This window comes from Spermophilus citellus, assembly GCF_964194105.1.
Source record: "Spermophilus citellus genome assembly, chromosome: 6".
Classification (NCBI taxonomy): Eukaryota; Metazoa; Chordata; class Mammalia; order Rodentia; family Sciuridae; genus Spermophilus; species Spermophilus citellus.
The window spans coordinates 534,248-551,545 of record NC_138187.1 but is presented as its reverse complement, the minus strand read 5'-3'; the positions used below and the strand labels follow the sequence as shown (position 1 = coordinate 551,545).

At 61.7% G+C, this 17,298-nt stretch overlaps 1 protein-coding gene across 1 annotated transcript; it reads right to left on the bottom strand.

The window, feature by feature from the left end:
- Window positions 1–12,320: 12,320 nt before the first annotated feature.
- SOCS1 (suppressor of cytokine signaling 1) lies at window positions 12,321–14,003 on the bottom strand. Its single transcript, XM_081299082.1, has 2 exons — window positions 13,870–14,003; window positions 12,321–13,374 (listed from the first exon to the last, which is right to left on the bottom strand). The coding sequence occupies exon 2, from the start codon at window positions 13,322–13,324 to the stop codon at window positions 12,689–12,691; it is 636 nt and encodes a 211-aa protein (XP_081155208.1). The 5' UTR covers window positions 13,325–13,374; window positions 13,870–14,003; the 3' UTR covers window positions 12,321–12,688.
- Between the last annotated feature and the right edge of the window lie 3,295 nt (window positions 14,004–17,298).

Below are 17,298 nucleotides of genomic sequence, written 5' to 3'. Positions count from 1 at the left end.
CCGGTGCCCGCCTTTCGACCGGCCTGCTCCTCCCTCCCTGGCCTCTGGCAGAAGCTGCGGGGGTGTGAGCGGGCCCAGACCGTGGCCCTGCCTGACGTTGGTCCCCACCAAGCCATGTGACGAGACCAGGCCACAAGAAAGAGGTTTCAACAAGCGTTATCGCTTCCTGGAACTTCGACTCGGCGACTTCCCCGAAGACCGGCTGTGCCTGGCGGGCGGCTGGGCGGTGGGGACCAGGCTGCCCCTCCTCCGCCCCCCTCGTCCCACTACCTGGAAACGCCCCTGCGCCCAGGCCCTGCGCCTCGGGAGAGTCAGTCAGAGGCCCCTCCAGGAGCAGGGCAGGGGCCGGTCCAGAGGTTCTCCCCTGCCCCTGGGATGCTCGGGCAGGGCCGGACCAGGCTGGCACCCAGGGGTGCCCAGAAACCACCCCCTGACCCTCCCGAGGAAGACACCCCGGGCATGAGTAATCACAGTGGCCTGAACCGGTCCCCGTGTTACCCTCAGAGGAAGGGAACCAGTCCCCCAACCTGTGGTCCACCCGCCCACCCGGCAGGCGGGACAGCAACCAGGCCCGCCGTCTGGGTGTCTGCCCCTGGGCCCCGGAAATTCAGAGAGAGGGAAGTGCCCACCTTGGTGCAGGTGGGCGGCCAGGACTCAGGCCCTGGATCCCAGCGTCCCTGTGCGGCTGCGGTGACCGTGGGACTGTCCCCTCCTCAGCCCGGGCGCAGAGCCCCAGGTGGTACGCAGCCCAAGCTCCTGGCTGGCGGTGGGCGCGGGGTCTCCAGAGGCTGGGGCTGGAGAGGACAGTCAGGACACGCTCTTCCAGGGCTCTGCCGCGCGAGGGCTCCGGACTATCGCTGGGGGGGACGGTCCTCGGCCACGTGGCGTCTCTGGGTCTCAGGTCCCTCGTGTGGAACGAGGGCAAGCAGAACCCATGAGATGGCCCACGTGCCGGGAGGTGGCCCCCAGCCAGCGACCCACACGCTCAGCCTAACATCCACCAGAAAAGTGGTTTCCAGGATCAGAGCAGCCACTGCTGGGCAGAGCTGGCCCAAGACCCGCCCGCCAGACGCTGTCCAAAGAACAGCCCCCGAGTCGTGCTGCCTTTCTGTCTCCTGTCTAACACTACCAGGCCCATGGTGACAATGACGCTGAGGGTGACTGGTTCTCTCACCCACTGTCCTCTCGCCAAACCCACAGCCGAGGCCATCGGCTCAGCACGGACAGTATACCGGGACAGGCGTGGTCAGCACTCATGTCCACCGTGGCTCCTGGCACTGGCCTTGAGGGGCATGGTTCTGGGGCTCGACGTTCGTACAACCAGGTCCCTGAGCCAGTCAGTGCTGTCCCTTCCCGTCCTGGGCACCCCTGCTGGGAGGCCCCTTTCCGGGGACACGTGTGCCAGCAACACCGGCTCCCGGCTGACCTCGAGTGACTGTCCTCCTGTAGGATGGAGGCCAGAAGCCGCCCTGCAGCGGGGCCCTTAACTCTTTACCCCCAACGTGGACTCCACGTTGTCATCTTGAACTCCACCTTGGCCCCTGCTCCGGGTCCTAATGCCGGGCCCATCTGGGATCCTGAACCCGTGACCCCGCGGCTTCACTGTCCCCGAGAGAAGCTGATTGTCTGGCTTCTTACAAAGGCCCCAGAAGATGAAAGGGTGGGTCTGAGTGAGCCAGAGCCGGTGGCATGTCACCAAGACGCCCAGCCGGCGGGCTGCGGGCTGCGCACTTGACAGTTCAGACAGCCCCAGACCCAGCTCCGCTCCTGGAGCCGCGTCGGCCCAGATCCTCCAGGGCCAGGGCCGGTCTGTGTCCCGGGCCTCCGTGTCCACACCTGGGAGTGGGACGAGCCCCTCCCGCCCTCCAGGGCCAGGAGGGAGGAACAGAGGCTCTGATCCACGTGGTGCCGGGAGCACCCTGCACAGGGAGCCCGCGGCTGAGGCACCCGCTGTCTCCCACCAGGTGGACGCGGCCATCCAAGCTGCAGCGTGACCCCAGGAGCTGTGTCCCCAGGTCCTCGGGGGTCATCATCCCCCCTGTGTGTCCAGTGTCATGCTGACCACCCCCTGCCTGCCCAGGGACATGGGTTTTCCCACCCATGAAAAAGGAACCAGGCTCCGGGGATGGCAGAAAGCTGATGGGATGAAGGTCACCCAAGGTCAACGCGGGGCCCTTACAGTTCCCCCTGGACTTGGTTTCTCGCTGATGGACTTGGGGGTGGGGATTGCCGCCTGGTCAACCAGTGACCTGGAGGATGTGGAACCCAAGCTGGGTTACAAAGTGGGTCATAAAGAACAGCGCTGCCCGGCCCAGAGGTGCCCACCCGTTAGCCCAGTGACCCGGGAGGCAGAGGCAGGAGGGTCGCAAGTTCAAGGCCAGGCCCTGAGGACTCAGCAAGACCCTGTCTCCCAGGGAAACACCAAAAAGGTGGGGCGGGCGGCTGGGGCGTGGCTCAGTGGCAAAGCAGCCCCTGGTTCAATCCACAGATTGTCAGTAAATAAACAAGTAAGAAAGTGAACAAGGCGTCTTGTCTCCCAAAGGAACAGATAGACGTGTCTGCAGAAACCAGGCTGGGAATTTTGTACACACACACACACACACACACATGCGTGATATCATACTGTGTATATATAATATTTATTAGTGACACTATTAGTACTTTAAAAACTTTTTTTGAAAAATCTCGCCAGGCATGGGGGTGCACACTTCTGATCCCAGCAGCTCAGGAGACGTCGGGCTGGAGGATCACACGTTCAAAGCCAGCCTCAGCAACTTAGCAAGACCCTGTCTCAAACAATAAAATGGGCTGGGGATGCGGTGGGTGCCCCTGGGTTCAGTCCCTAGCACCTATGATAATAGTGATTCCAGTGTGGACTGGTATGGGGTGTTGGGTGCCGGGAGGTTGGGGAGGTTAGGGGTGAATGTGAACTCTGGACTTTCCACTCAGTTTGGGTGGGAAATAAAAGAGAGTCTGAGCCAGGCATGGTAGCACACACCTGCAATCTCAGCTATGCGAGAGGCCGAGGCAGGAGGATCTCAAGTTGAGGCCAACCTGGGCAACGTAGGGAGACCCTGTCTCAAAATCAAAAGGGCTGGGGTGCAGCTCAGTGGCAGGGCACCCAGGGGGAAGGAATTTGGTTTGTTTCTCTCTGTGGTCCTGGGGACTGAACCCAGAGCCCTGCCTTTACTAGGCAAGTAGGGACTCCACCACGGAGCCACACTCCCATCCCCAAATTTTAAAAATATTGTGGACTTTCCCCGCCCAAGGAAAAAAAAGCCAGTTATTAAGAGCAACCTTGAATCATCTCTTGTGCAGGGGTGAAGGCTGAGTTCTGGCTGCTCCCCAGACTTTCCTGAGAGGCGCTCACAGCAGCCTAGGCTCTTGGCTTTTCCACACAAGACGTCTCATTTGCATCTCACATGCTCTCCCTCTGTTCCAGCTAATGCCGATGGCCACTGCTCAGGACTCTGGATTGCAAGTTACCGCAACAGAGTTCAGCTAAGCATAACCGAAGAAGGAAACAGGGTGCGAGTCATGAGGAAGTCAGGAGGTGGGCTTCAGGCCCGGCTGGATGCAGGAGCTCACGCAGAGCATCAGAACTCTGTCTCGTGCCTTTTCTTTTCGGTTCTCTCTTTCCCCCATTCTGCCCCAGGGCACTCTACCACTGAGCTACACCCTAGGCCGATTTATTCTAAAATATGAGATAGGGTCTAACTAAGTGGCCCAGGCTGTCCTTGAACTTGGGTTCCTCCTGCCTCAGCCTCTTGAGTAGCTGGGATAATGGGCACAAGTCCCTGGGCCCGGCTCGTTTTGACTTTCTGGGCACAGTGGACACACTGGCTGCCCGCAGGCCTTCATTGAGAGGTCCTCTGAGCCTCCTCTTCGTCCCACCTTAGGTCAGGTACCTACTCTGAACAGACGCATGGAGAACTGGCCGGATCTGGCCAGGCCCCTCTGTGGCCTGGTGTTGTGACTGACCGCCCCTCAGGACTATAGAGCACTGGATGGGACATTTCCCTGGGACCTAAGTGCCCGCTCACAGCACACCACTGCTTCCAGCCACTGACATTTCATTCCTGCCAGCCAGGCCTGTGTTCTCAGGCCACGGCCCCCTGCCCAGCGGGGAGGCACTCTGGGATCCCAGTTCTGACCCTGAGGGCTGCGTGGCCTCTCTGGACTTTCCTTTTCCTCCTGAGGATGGACAAGGATCGAGATCATTCCTGTGGGTAGAATGGAGTCTGGGGCCTGGCCCAGGCAGGACTGCGTGCTGAGGGTCTGGGGTCCTGCTTAGTGTCCTGCTGGGCGCCTGGTTGCTTTGTCTCTGCACTCCAGCTGCACAGCACTAGGCTTCTCTGAGCTTCTGTTTCTCCGCCTGCAGGAGACAGAAGCTGCCTGAGGATGGGAGAGAGCACAGGTCCGCCTCCGGGCCTCTGCTGAAGCTGTTCCCTCAGCCTGGGGTGCTGTTCCCCACCGTGGCTGGTGTGCTCTGCCCCCCACTTGTGCACCTCCCTGAGCAGCCCAGCAGGCAGCCCCTGGGGCCTGGTGGACAGGGAGAATGAGTGGCCAGAGCTTGCTGGGCTGCCCCGGCTCCAGCTGCAGCCTCTGGCCCTGCTGTCTCTGCTGGCAGCAAGGAGGAGGACCTTGGACGGGAGGAAGTCCACACTGCCCTGGGGCGGCTGATTTCTAAGAAAGCGGCTGGAGGACAGGAAGCCCGGAGGGAGGTGCCGGCGGCTTTTGCTTTCATTTTTCTGGGCTGGAGCCGAGAGGTGTCTGTGGTGTGGCCGGGTCGGCTTCAGGGGTCCAGAGGACAGCCACCACTTCAGGAAAGAACCAGGCGGGAGCCCAGAGAGGCTCCTGAGGTACTGTGGCCCCAGCTCCTGGGCCGCAGGGGCCGGAACAGCAGATGTCCTGGGCAGGAGTCGCCCTTGCACCTGCCACCTCCCCAGGCCACCGTCACTTCCCCCTGCCTGGCTCCTCGCTCCTCACTCATTCATTCACTCACTCATTTCTCTCCTTCCTCTCATCCTCTCCCCTCCCTGCTGTGCTCTCCCTCTCCCCTCTCCTCCCTCTCCCCTCCCTCTCCCCTCCCTCTCCATCCCTCTCTCCCCTCTCCATCCCTCTCCCCTCTCCATCCCTCTCCCCTCCCTCTCCCCTCCCTCTCCCCTCTCTATTCCTCTCTCCCTCTCCCCTCTCCATCCCTCTCCCCATCTCCATGCCTCTCCCCTCTCCATCCCTCTCCCCTCTCTTCCCTCTCCCCTCTCCTCCCCCTCCCCTCCCCCTCCCCTCTCCATCCCTCTCTCCCCTCTCCAACCCTCTCCCCTCTCCATCCCTCTCTCCCCTCTCCATCCCTCTCCCCTCTCCTCCCTCTCTCCTCTCCATCCCTCTCTCCCCTCTCCATCCCTTTCCCCATCTCCATCCCTCTCCCCTTTCCAACCCTCTCCCCTCTACATCCCTCTCCCCTCTCCATCCCTCTCCCCCTCTTCCTCTACATCCTCTCCCCTCTCCATCCCTCTCTCCTCTCCATCCCTCTCCCCCTCCATCCCCCTTTCCCCTCTCCCCCTCTCCCCTCTCTATCCCTCTCTCCCTCTCTCCATCGCTTTCCCCATCTCCATCCCTCTCCCCCTCCCTCTCCACCCTCTCCCTCTCCATCCCTCTCCCCTCTCCATCCTTCTCCCCTCTCCATCCGTCTCCCCCTCCATCCCTCTCCTCCTCCCCTCCTCCCCCCTCTCCATCCTTCTCCCCTCTCCATCCGTCTCCCCCTCCATCCCTCTCCTCCTCCCCTCCTCCCCCCTCTCCATCCTTCTCCCCTCTCCATCCCTCTCCCCCTCCATCCCTCCCCCCTCTCCATCCTTCTCCCCTCTCCATCCCTCTCCCACCTCTCCATCCCTCTCCCCCTCCATCCCTCCCCCCTCTCCATCCCTCTCCCTCTCCATCCCTCTCCCCCCTCCCACTCCATCCCTCTCCCTCTCTCCATCCCTCTCCCCCGTCTCCATCCCTCTCCCCCTCCATCCCTCTCTCCATCCCTCTCCCCCTCCATCCCTCTCCCCATCCCTCTCCCCCCTCTCCAACTCTCTCCCTCTCTCCATCCCTCCCCCCTCTCCATCCCTCCCCCCTCTCCATCCCTCTCCCCCTCCATCCCTCTCCCCCCTCTTTATCCCCCTCTCCCTCTCCATCCCTCCCCCCTCTCCATCCCTCCCCCCTCTCCATCCCTCTCCCCCTCCATCCCTCTCCCCCCCTCTTTATCCCCCTCTCCCTCTCCATCCCTCTCCCCCTCTCCCTCTTGGCTTCTTCCGCCCCACTGCCCCATCTCTCCTTTTCTCTCTGCACTCCAGCTGCACAGCACTAGGCTTCTCTGAGCCTCAGTTTCTCCGCCTGCAGGAGACAGAAGCTGCCTCAGAGGACAGGGAGAACACAGGTCCGCCTCCAGAGGCCTTGGGTCTTTTTTATCCAGCATTCCTCAAATTCATCATTTCCCCTGAGACAATTTTTCTGCCTTTTGTGTGTGTGCCGCTGGGGGTTGAACCAGGGGCGCTTTGTCACCAAGCTACATCCCCAGCCCTCCCCCTTTTTTTTGAGACAGGGTTTTGCTAAGTTGCTGAGGCTGGCCTCAAATTTGTGATCCTCCTGCCTCAGCCTCTGGAATTGCTGGGAGCCATCTTGAGTCATCATGCCTGGCTTTCTTTCTACCCTTTTTTTTAACCAAATGCCCCCGTTCCAACTTTTAAAACACCGAAATACTGTCATCTCCAGCCATAATAGTCATCATTTCTTGATGTGTGATCAATTTTCCGCTAATAAGCATTGAAATAAACATGTGATCATTAAGAGAATGTTTGTGAGTCTAGAGTTGGCACGTGGGGGGGGGCAAGTGAGGCGCACCCTGCACCTTCCCCCACATGCCTGGTTCCTGTCTCTCCCTCTGTCTCTCCCTCTGTCTCTTTCTCTGTCTCTCTCCCTCCCTCTCCCCCCCGTATCTCCCTCTCTCTCTCTCTCTCCCTCTCTCTCTCTCTCCCTCTGTCTCTTTCTCTGTCTCTCTCCCTCCCTCTCCCCCCATCTCCCTCTCTCTCCCTCTCCCCCTCTCTCCCTCTCCCCCTCTCTCTCTCTCTCCCTCTGTCTCTTTCTCTGTCTCTCTCCCTCCCTCTCCCCCCATCTCCCTCTCTCTCCCTCTCCCTCTCTCTCTCTGTCTCTCCCTCTGTCTCTTTCTCTGTCTCTCTCCCTCCCTCTCCCCCCATCTCCCTCTCTCTCCCTCTCCCTCTCTCCCTCTGTCTCTCCCTCTGTCTCTTTCTCTGTCTCTCTCTCTCTCTCCCCCCCATCTCTCCCTCTCTCTCTCCCTCTGTCTCTCTCTCTGTCTCTCTCCCTCTCTCTCTCTTTTCTCTCTCTTCTCTCTTTCCTCCCTCTCTCTCTCTCCTCTCCCTCCCTCACTTTCTGTCTCTCTCCCTCCCTCTCCCCCGTCTCTCCCTCTCTCTCTCTCTCTCTCCCTCTCTCTCTCTCTCCCTCTGTCTGGCTCCTACTTCCTGTCCCGCTCTGCCTCTGTGGCCCCTCAGGCTGCCGGCTGCCCAGGTCCACTCCCCAGGGTTCTTCCCTCAGAAGCCTGGCAGCTCTCGAGGCTGGACTGCAAGGGCAGCCTTGAGTGAGTTCCCAGCCTGTGCCGCGGGCAACGGGCAGGGGGTCTGCGGCTCTGAGCAGCTCCCATGGGTCCCAGGGTCCCTGTGCTGGGAACCCTCGCTCACTGCCGTGAGAAGTGAGATCATGACCCTCTGCCTCCGAAGCCCCTGGGCTCACACCCTGGCACCCACCTTACCTGCCCAGGGGGCCAGTCCTCAGCCTTTCTGAGCCTGTCTCACTACACAACCTGGGCCAAGTGGTCACACCCATTAGGTGCTCAATAAATGGCTCTGCTTGAAAACAGCACCACGCAAGAGCCACCAAGCAGAGACGGCACATCCTGATTATTGGCAAAGTGTGTGAACTTCTTCTTCCTTTTGGCACCAGGGATTGAACCCAGGGGCACTGGACCACTGAGCCACACCCCAGGCCTATTTTTATTTTATTTAGAGACAGGGTCTCACTGAGTTGCTTGGCACCTGGCTTTTGCTGAGGCTGGCTTTGCACTCTCATCCTCCTGCCTCAGGCTCGAGCCCTAATGATCCCACTAGGTGGGAGGTTGATCTCACTTCCAGGTGAGGAAAACAGGTTCAAGACCTCAGGACTGAGTGAGCCGGGGCAGGCAAGAGTCAGCCCAGACCGGAGCAGACGGAAACTCTCTTTGGTCTCTGGGGACTAAAGGGCCCAGGGGAGGGCCTGCTCTCATGGCCTTGGCCTGGCACGACCTTGGGACATGCCCTTTCTGGGTCTCCTGAGAACCTCGAGATGCGGAGGCCCAAGAGGCCCAGGGCAGCCGAGCGCTGCCCAACAGAACAGAGCCGAGCGGGGCGCGGCGTGGTCCTGGCCTGCGGTGCGGTGACCCGCTGGCCTGCGCCAGGGACCGCTGACCCGCCTCACGAGGGCAAGCCTGGGTGGCAGTGGGCTGGCGACCACACCCAGGACGTGCGAGGCCAAGGAACAGCATGTGCGAAGCCCCGAGGCGGGAGGCAGGAGGCCCGGAGGCAGGAGGTGAGCGCAGGGCGGGGCGCTTTTCCCGAGCCTTGGAGGGCCATGGCGACGCCTGACCCCACGCTGGGTGCCGGGGACAAATAGGGCCTGAGGTGGAGGTATTGGGACCTCGCAGGCCTCGTGGACCTAGAGCCCAGGTCCCCACGGGGCTTGGCGGTCAGGTCCCAGGGCCAGGGTTGGAGGAGCAGCGAGCGCCCACCTCGGGCACTGCCGTCCCTGTGTGAACTCGGGGCTCCTCTCTGAAGACCCTCGAGAGGCTCCGGGGTCAGGCCCAGCCCAGTGGGTGAACTTCGAGAGGTCCTGAGCCCGGGGAAGGCTCTGGGTGACGTCCGGGGGCCTGGGGACGCGGAGCAGGCATCGGAGGGCACTGATGGAGGGCACTGGCCTCACCCACCGGCCAGTCCATCCATCTCCTTTCAGGTCCTTCCCCAGAGGGCGAGTGTTCCTCTAAGAAGCCCCTCACTGGGACGGGGACCATCCTGAGGCCTGTTCGGACCCGGGCGGGGGGGGGGGGGCTGGGAGTTTCCTGCGGAGCCTGCCCCACGCTGGGTCCGCGTCCTGCAGGACAGGTCCTTGGCTTTTCCTGATTGGCTGGAGCTGAGGGGTGTGGCCAAGAATGACCCCCACCTGCCATCAGCAAGCTCCGCGACCCCAGTCCGTCTCCACCCCCGCGGCAGGGCCTGGTCACAGCCCAGGGTAGATCAGGTCACACCGTCAAACTCCCCCGGGCACCCTGGGCAGGGGCACTTCCAGGCCACCTTCCTCCACTCGGCCTTCCCGCCCGGCCTCCCTTCTTGACGGAACTCGTCCCCGATGAAGGCTTTGGCCCTTGCTGTCCCCTCTGCCTGCGGCAAAGACCTCGGATCTCCGCTGGCTGCCTCCTGCCTGTCGTTCCAGGCACAGTTTCAGGGACATCCCGAGGAGCGACAGCTGCGGCCACTGCCTGCCGCCTGTTTCATCTGAGCTCTGACGCTGCTTGGAATGTTCTAGCCCCTAGACTTCACATTCAGTTGTTTACATCCGAGGTCCCACATGTGGCTATGAGCAGGGACCAGATGCCCTCTTCCGGGAATCTTTGGGCACTTCCTGGGACACAGGAAGCGCCCAGTCTGTCTGATGTGACCTCCACAGTCCTGCAGAGACCGAGGAGCACCTGCTGCTGGCAGGTTCTGTGCTCAGCGCTTTCTGTCCAGCACCTCAGGGAAGAGGCTTGGCTCCCTTCCTGAGCCGGTAACAGGACCTGCTCCGAAGGCCAGGTCGGAGGAGGAACCGGCGGAGGCCAGGCCTAGAACTCGCACTTCCAAGGGATCTTCCCCCTTGGTGTTGAGGATGGGACACACCTGGTCCGAGTTCTGGCCACTGCTTTGGAGCTGTGTCACCTCGAGTCGGTGACTCCACTTCTCCAAGCTTTCACTGCCTTGTTGGTGAGACGGGGGTCAGAGTGCCGCCCAGGGACGGCTTCGAGGACAGCCAGAGCCTCAGGTGCTCACCTGACGGGCCTGCCCCACACCACCCTACTGGGTGCCCAGGGCCGGGAGGACTGGGGGCCCCTGGCCCCTGCACACACCCCAGCCTGCTCTCACTTTTCTTTCTTGACATTGACGTAAGTGCTGCTGAATCATGAAGCTGAGGTTTGAGAGTGAGATGGAGAATCTGCCGCCGGGAAGCCACATGGCGAGCCCACACACACACACACACACACACACACACACACACCTCCCCCAGAGGTGTCTGCGCTGGATTTCAGTCCCACGCTGCCTGGTGCCTGGTGTGCAGCTCCCTGGGGCTTTTAGGTCACTTTACATGTTAGTTAAGGATTTAAAATGACTCATAAAGAAGGGGCCAGGTCCCCGGAGTGTGAGCGGCAGGACCTTGGCTCCTGGCTGGGCTGCTTCAGTTTTTGTAAGGGAATGGGCTTGTGTATCCAGTACTTGTGTAATGGGAAGATGATTTTTAAACTTTTTCCAAGGTAGGAAAAAACCCTCAGCAGATGGTAAACTACCTGCCACTTCACCCCTGTTCAGATGAGGACCGTTTCCTCATTTGCAAAATGGGGATGTTACCATGACTGAAATCAGAAGGCTTTATAAATAGGTGACCAGGGGCCTTGGAATGGGCCTCCCGGTGAGGGCTATATATAACTGGCAGCAGCTGCTGCTGTTATTCTTACTGCAACTGTGAGGTCCTGGGGTGCCTAACGGTCCCCGGCCTCTGGAGCAGTACTGAACAACGGGCGCAGAAAACCTGGCTCCCACTTCTGCTGCCCGCTTTGCCTGTCAGAGCTGGCTTTCCCCTCTGCAGAGCGGGGCAGGGGCTCCTGACTCCTGGGCAGGAGCTGAGGCCCTGTCCAGAGAGCACAGGGAGCCCCGTGTACAGGAAGGGGTCCACAGGTCTGTGGTCATTGCTGGTAGCATTACCTGACCCCCAGCATGACCGCCTTTCTCCAGGCACTGCCCAAGGTAGCAGGGGACGAAAGACCAAGGAGAGGCCTTTAGTAACCCAGCAGGGCGTGAAGGGCAGGGGATGGTTTAACAGATTGAGAAAAGGTAGCCACCTCTTGGAGGTGGAGACTCCGCCTCCTCCCCTCCCAACCCCTATTTGAGGATGAGTGGCCAAAGCTCCGGGAGGTGAGGTCACAGGTCTCACCCCCCACTTGAGGATTGGAGCCCTCTTAAGGCCTGGACTGCTCCAGCTCCCCAGCCACCCAGTTACTTTGATGCTGCACATTCAAGCCTGAAAGGTATTATTATCACAAGCACGTCTGAGGCCGCTTGGCCCTGACCGGGTCACCCCAGTTCCTGCATGGCCCATCTGCCAGCCAGCGGCAGACACAGGGTCCATAAAGCCCACGTCCTGGGCTCCTCCTGGTGCTGTGGCTGGCCCCCAGGGCCTGCAGCAGCCTCCCTCCCTGCTCGCCTTCAGGCTTCGCAGAAGGCTGCCCGTTTTATAGGCAGAAGCTGAGGCCCAGGGAGGCAGAGGGAAATGCCCAAAGCCACCCGCAGGGACCTTTCTGCCACCACAGACCACAAAACCTCTCTCTGGCTCTAAGCTGTGTTGTTCACCAAAAAGTACACCAGACAGAACAGGGTGGGAAGGAAGTCAGACCCAACCCTGCATCCCCATGATCCCATCTGAAATCTGTCTCCCTTGTGCTGAGTTTCAGAATGGGCCACTCCTTCCAAAACCCGGAGCGCCCACCCCAGCCCCACCCTCTTCCTGGAAGTTGTGGTCATAGAAGCAAAGAAATCTCTCTAATCCATTTTGAGCAGATTCCACTCGGACCGCCAAAAAGGCCAGAGTGTCATCTCTGACACAGGAATGGCCACAGCAAGTGCACTCCTCCCTGGGTTTTCTCTTCTGTAACATGGGGACAAGAGGCAACACTGAATTCACAGGGTCGTCTTCCTGCAGGATTAAGTCAGTGGAGCAAGAAACGCAGAGTAAAGAACTGGCACACATTAAAAGCTCAATGTGAGCTGCCATCTTACCGGACACACCAAAACTAGACCAAAGAGCTCTCTCCTGAGTTTGAGTAGAACCCAGCAGGGTGCCCAGCTACGAAGCACTGTCCCCCACTGGGCCCTCTCCCTGGCCCTGCCCTGAACCCAGGGCAACTTCTGGCCAAAGCACACGCTCCACAAACCCGTTTTTTTTTTCTTTTTAAAAAAACTTTCATAATAAAGTTTATTATCTAAAGTGGCTGTAAAAAATATAAAATAGGATTCTGCACAGCAGAAAAATAAAGCCAGAGACCCTCCCCCAACCCCTGGTTTGTGCAAAGATACATATATGTAAACATGAAGAGGTAGGAGGTGCGAGTTCAGGTCCTGGCTTCAGACAGTTAAGCTGGGGGACCCAGAGGGAGCACCAGGAGGAGGAGCGCCCCCCAACAGGTGGGGAGGGGTCTGCGGCCTTGTCTCCAGCCGAGAGCAGGAGGCTCCTCGCCCCCCACACCCACTCCCTCCAACCCAGGCGGGGAGGGCACCCATAGGGTTCCAGGCAAATAATAATAATTAATAATAGAAAATAATAAGGCGCCCAGTTAATGCTGCCTGCGGGCGGGCGCGGCCGGTCAGATCTGGAAGGGGAAGGAGCTCAGGTAGTCACGGAGGACGGGGTTCAGGGGGATGCGCGCCAGGTTCTCTCGGCCCACGGTGGCCACGATGCGCTGGCGGCACAGCTCCTGCAGCGGCCGCACGCGGCGCTGTCGCAGCGGGGTCCCCAGCATGCGGCGCGGCGCGGCCACGTAGTGCTCCAGCAGCTCAAAGAGGCAGTCGAAGCTCTCGCGGCTGCCGTCCAGGTGGAAGCGGCCGGCCTGGAAGTGCACACGGATACTCGTGGGTCCCGAGGCCATCTTCACGCTGAGGGCGAAGAAGCAGTTCCGCTGGCGGCTGTCGCGCACCAGGAAGGTGCCCACTGGCTCAGCGCGCAGCCGCTCGTGCGCCCCGTGCACGCTCAGGGGTCCCCAGTAGAAGCCGCAGGCGTCGAGGAGCGCGCTGGCGCGCGTGATGCGCCGGTAATCGGCGTGCGAGCGGAACGTGCGGAAATGAGTGTCGCCGGGGGCCGGGGCCGGAGCCGGGCAGGGCCGCGGGCGCGCTGGGGCCGCTGACGAGGAGGAGGAGGAAGAGGACGAAGGCTCGGGACGCCGTCGGGACTCTGCTGCCGTGGAGATTGCATTGTCGGCTGCCACCTGGTTGTGTGCTACCATCCTACACGAGGGGCCAGCCGGAGGGGTGGGCCATAGCGTCCGGGGGTGCGCTGATGGGGGAGACAGGTAGTGAGCCGGGGGCCTGGGCGGGGTTGGGCAGGTGAGGACTCGCGAGGCGGATCGGGAGTACGACCCCAGCGGGTCTTGGCAGGCTCATCTGGAAAATGGGCTCCTCCGTCCGCGGAGCCCTTCCAGGCCTGTGGGGACGGAGTCCAGCCTCAGGGTCGCTGGGAGACGGGGGCGTGGAGAGGTGCCCAAGAAAAGCCTGCCCCACTCCTGCTGCCTGGCCCGCGGCTCCCCGCCCCGCGGCCGCCGCCTGCTGGCCAAGCCGGGGACAGGCGCCTGGTCCCGGCGATTTGGGCAGAGGCCGGAGAAAGGCTGGGTTGCGGGAACCCCGCGCGCGGGGGGCGGCCTGGGTGGGGCCGGCGGGGGTCTGGATCGTGGCCGGGCGACTCCACCACGCAGACCCCGAGGGCTACCCGATTCCCGGCTGCCCTTTCCTTCCCTCCCTTCTCCTCCTGCCTCCTTCCCACTGCCCGTCTCACCTGGCGGCGGGGCGCGGGGCGCCGCAGGCGGGGCGGCAGGGGGGCTCCGGGGCGGCTCTCGCGCATGCTCCGGGGCCGGGAGCCGTGCTGCTGCCACGGCCGCAGCTCGCTCTGCTGGTGCCCGCCCCTGCACCAGGCTTTTAAACGGGCTTGGAGGCGGGGCCCGCGCGGGAGGCCCCGCCCCCGGGGCCCCGCCCACCGGCGCCGCTTTCGGTTTCTCTTTCCCGGGTGGCGCCTGGCACTGGCGACTGAGACCGTTTTCCCACCTTCCGCGGGACCCGCTTGAGGGAGGTCCTCTACCCCGACTTCTCCTGGCACCTGTCCTAGCGTCCCTTCATCGAGGGCTCTGGCTCCGCCCCCGCATCTTGGGGTTCCTTCTCCCACGCCCCCTGAAGACCTGACGCCCGCTCTTTCTTGCCCCCCCCCCCGGGTCCCAGATTTCTGCCGCCAGGCCCTTGAGGACGCCCTGAGTGACTCTGACGCGCCCTCTCCCCTCCAGGTGTTTCTGCTCCACCTGGGAAGGAGCTCTGCCCGCCCCTCCCCTGGAGCCAGGACGCTCCCGGAAGCCCCCTGAGGTCCCCTAAGCCCCTGACCCCAGCCCTGCGCCCTCGAGCACCGCTTCCACCGTCCAGCCCACCCCGCGGCCCGGGAGCCTCGGCCGGCCACCCCGCTCCCTTCCGGCTGGCCGCTCGGCCTGGCCTTGGCTCGGGCTTCCCAGGAAGCCGCGGCCAGACCACAGGCTTCGGAGGAACCCGGGCGGCGCGGGAGGGGCGCCTCCACTCGGGCAGAGTTCCTCGGAAGCCGGGCGGGGCAGCTGAGGGCCCGGCGGCCTCCACCCGCGTGCCCTGCGCCCTACTGCGCGACAGCCAGAGAAGTGAGGCCGGGGGAGAGGCGCACATCTCCCCGTTTTTATTTTGGGGCGAGGACAGCCGGACACCTCCAAAAGAGCCCAAAGAGAAAATGGTACCTTCTCAGATGCAGCGATTCCCGACCCCCCGCCCCTCGCTTCCTTCCCCTCGCGAACCCTCTGCTGCTCCAGCCAGCATCTGCCCTCCAGGCCCTCGCCTGCTCCCGTCCTGACACACCCGCTGGCCAGGACTGTCACCCCCAGGTGGCCTTAGGCTTCTGTTCAAGGGGGAAGGCCATGGGGTTGCCTGGTGGCGGTTTTGAATGAAGGAGTGGGGAGCCCCCGAGTCTGGAGTCCCATGAAAGACTCTCCTCGCGGGCTGAAGGGCTTGGTGAGTAGCCTCACACTGGCACACACTGCCCTCTGCAGTCCAACCTGGGCAGCTCCTCGGGCAGGTCCTCCTCATCTCCCTGCCCCCAGACTGCCTGGGTGCTCCCAGCCCAAGCCCTGGGCCTCGTGTTTCCTTCTAAGTGAAGGGGGTGACCCAGAAACTAGCTTGGCTGGGGGCCCCCGCCAGCTCTTTGAACTTGTAGGCGGCCAGGGCTGGGGGTGGTCATTGGTGTGGCCATCCTTGGGCTGGCCTTGTACCAAGGGGTGGGAGGAGATGCAGAGCCACCAGGCCTGTGCCACAGGCCAGGGCTGTGGTCATCCCAGAGATGTCGGTTGGGTCCGTGCTGCCAGGGGGGACCCTCGGTGGGTCATGGAGTAAAGACTGAGTAGTGCTTAAAAGCCAGGCTTGGAGCCCAGACGCTCTTCCCGCTGGGCGGTTCTAGCCTGCCTCCTGGAGCATCGGTAGCTTTCTGCCTTCTGCAGACCCCTTCAAGGTTTGGGGTGGGGGTCGGTGAATGACTGTAGGTCGGGCTTGCAACTTCTCCTGATGTGATGGAGCGCCCAGGAGGTGCTGTTCGCCTGAGGGTGCCTGCAGGTAAGCACATGGCTTTTGTGGCTTTCTCCTCTGTGTCCCTTCTAGCAGCTCTAGCCCAAGGAGCCCAGGACAGAAGGGCACAGTGAAGGGGAGGAAGGTGCCTCGGGGTTCAGCAGGGGTTGCCAGGCAGAGGGGAGCACCCCATCTCACTCATGCTGGACTGGATGGTCCTGGCTCATTGACGACAGGCTGGGCTGGCGCCTGCAGGACTGGCCTCCCCGGTGCCTGTCTCCTTAGCACACCTCTGGGCAGAGGGAACCCTAGAAACTGCTGATGGGTTGCCTCAGTGTGACTTGGGAGACCGCCCCTCCCCCATGCCCATGACTGTCACCCCAAGCGGGCTGGGTGCTAAATGCCTCACGGTTCTTCAGCCACTGAATTGGCACAGTGATGCCCTCTGCCCATTTTGGAGATGTGGAAACTGGGACTCAGGGCAGTCACTGCGCAAGGCACGCAGTTCAGAAAGGGCAGAGCGGGGCTTCATGCCCATGGTGGGTGACCCCTCGTTCCTGGGCTGTTAACGCCTCCCTGGCCCCCATTCCTGGTGATCTCCATCCTCCAACCAGCAGGCTCCCCACCAGGACCTGTCTTAGCCACCAGTGACATCCAGCTGAGTCCCGGGCTGTCCCTGAAGAGTGGGACAGGCCTGCAGGCTTCCTCCAACCCTCCATTCGTCAGCGTGGGGAGGCGCCAGGTCTCCTGCTCAGACTCCACCTCCCTCCGGGGCTTGGATCCGGTTCCTGACCCCTGCCTCCACCCTCCCCAGGTTGCAAGTCCACAGTGAGTCAGGCAGGGTCCCTGGGTGCTGCTTCTCGTCACAGCTATCAGTGACAGTTATATTGCTTTCGTTTTGTGTTCTGAAATCCCAAGTTTCAAAATGAAACCAAATCCAGATACCAGAGGAGAAAAAGAAACATGCTGGTTGAGGCGCCTCCAACCCTGGAGGGCTGGGTCCGGCTCACAGGAAGCCCCAGCAGGAAGCCCTTAGGGGCTCAGACTCCACAGTTCACTGGCCTGCTCTGCCCAGCTGTGTGTCCTTGAGTAAGTGACCTGCCCTCTCAGGACTCCATTTCCCTCCTCTGCAAAATGGACCTCATAGAGTAGCAATGCACACCAAGTCCAGAGCAGGAGCAAGGCACAGAGTGACTGGCTCAGTGACTTCTTGTCCCAGGGCACGTGAGAGACCTGTGTCCACGACTCGTTGGCCACAGGTTCGTGTACCCCCTGCCTTGGCTCAGAAGTCAGGGACCGTCAGCTGCTGGTGGGGTGGAGATCCGGCCCCGGGAGCTCGGTTTTCAGTTTCTTTTTCCATCTCTGCAACACTCTGCTGGGAAGGGCAGCCGCTGGTCAGGGTGTGCCATTCTGAAAGTACCCTGGGTCCCAGTGCCCCCTGACCCTCCTCCAGGGCATGGGTGCAAGGTCCTGCGGGAATCTGTGCCGCCGAGCCCCACGCTCTGGCCGAGGGCATGCACTGCTGTGTGTATACATGTGCAGCTTCATAAGTGAGTGGCATCGGGCGACCTTACTGCTCTGGGTCTCAGTGTCCTCGTGGGGCAAGGGCAGATGGGGTCAGGCTTCCCGGATTCACAGACATTTA

What these genes read in the sequence shown, in the direction of transcription:
- SOCS1 (XM_081299082.1), bottom strand. Translation starts at nt 13,324, where the DNA reads ATGGTAGCACACAACCAGGTGGCAGCCGACAATGCAATCTCCACGGCA.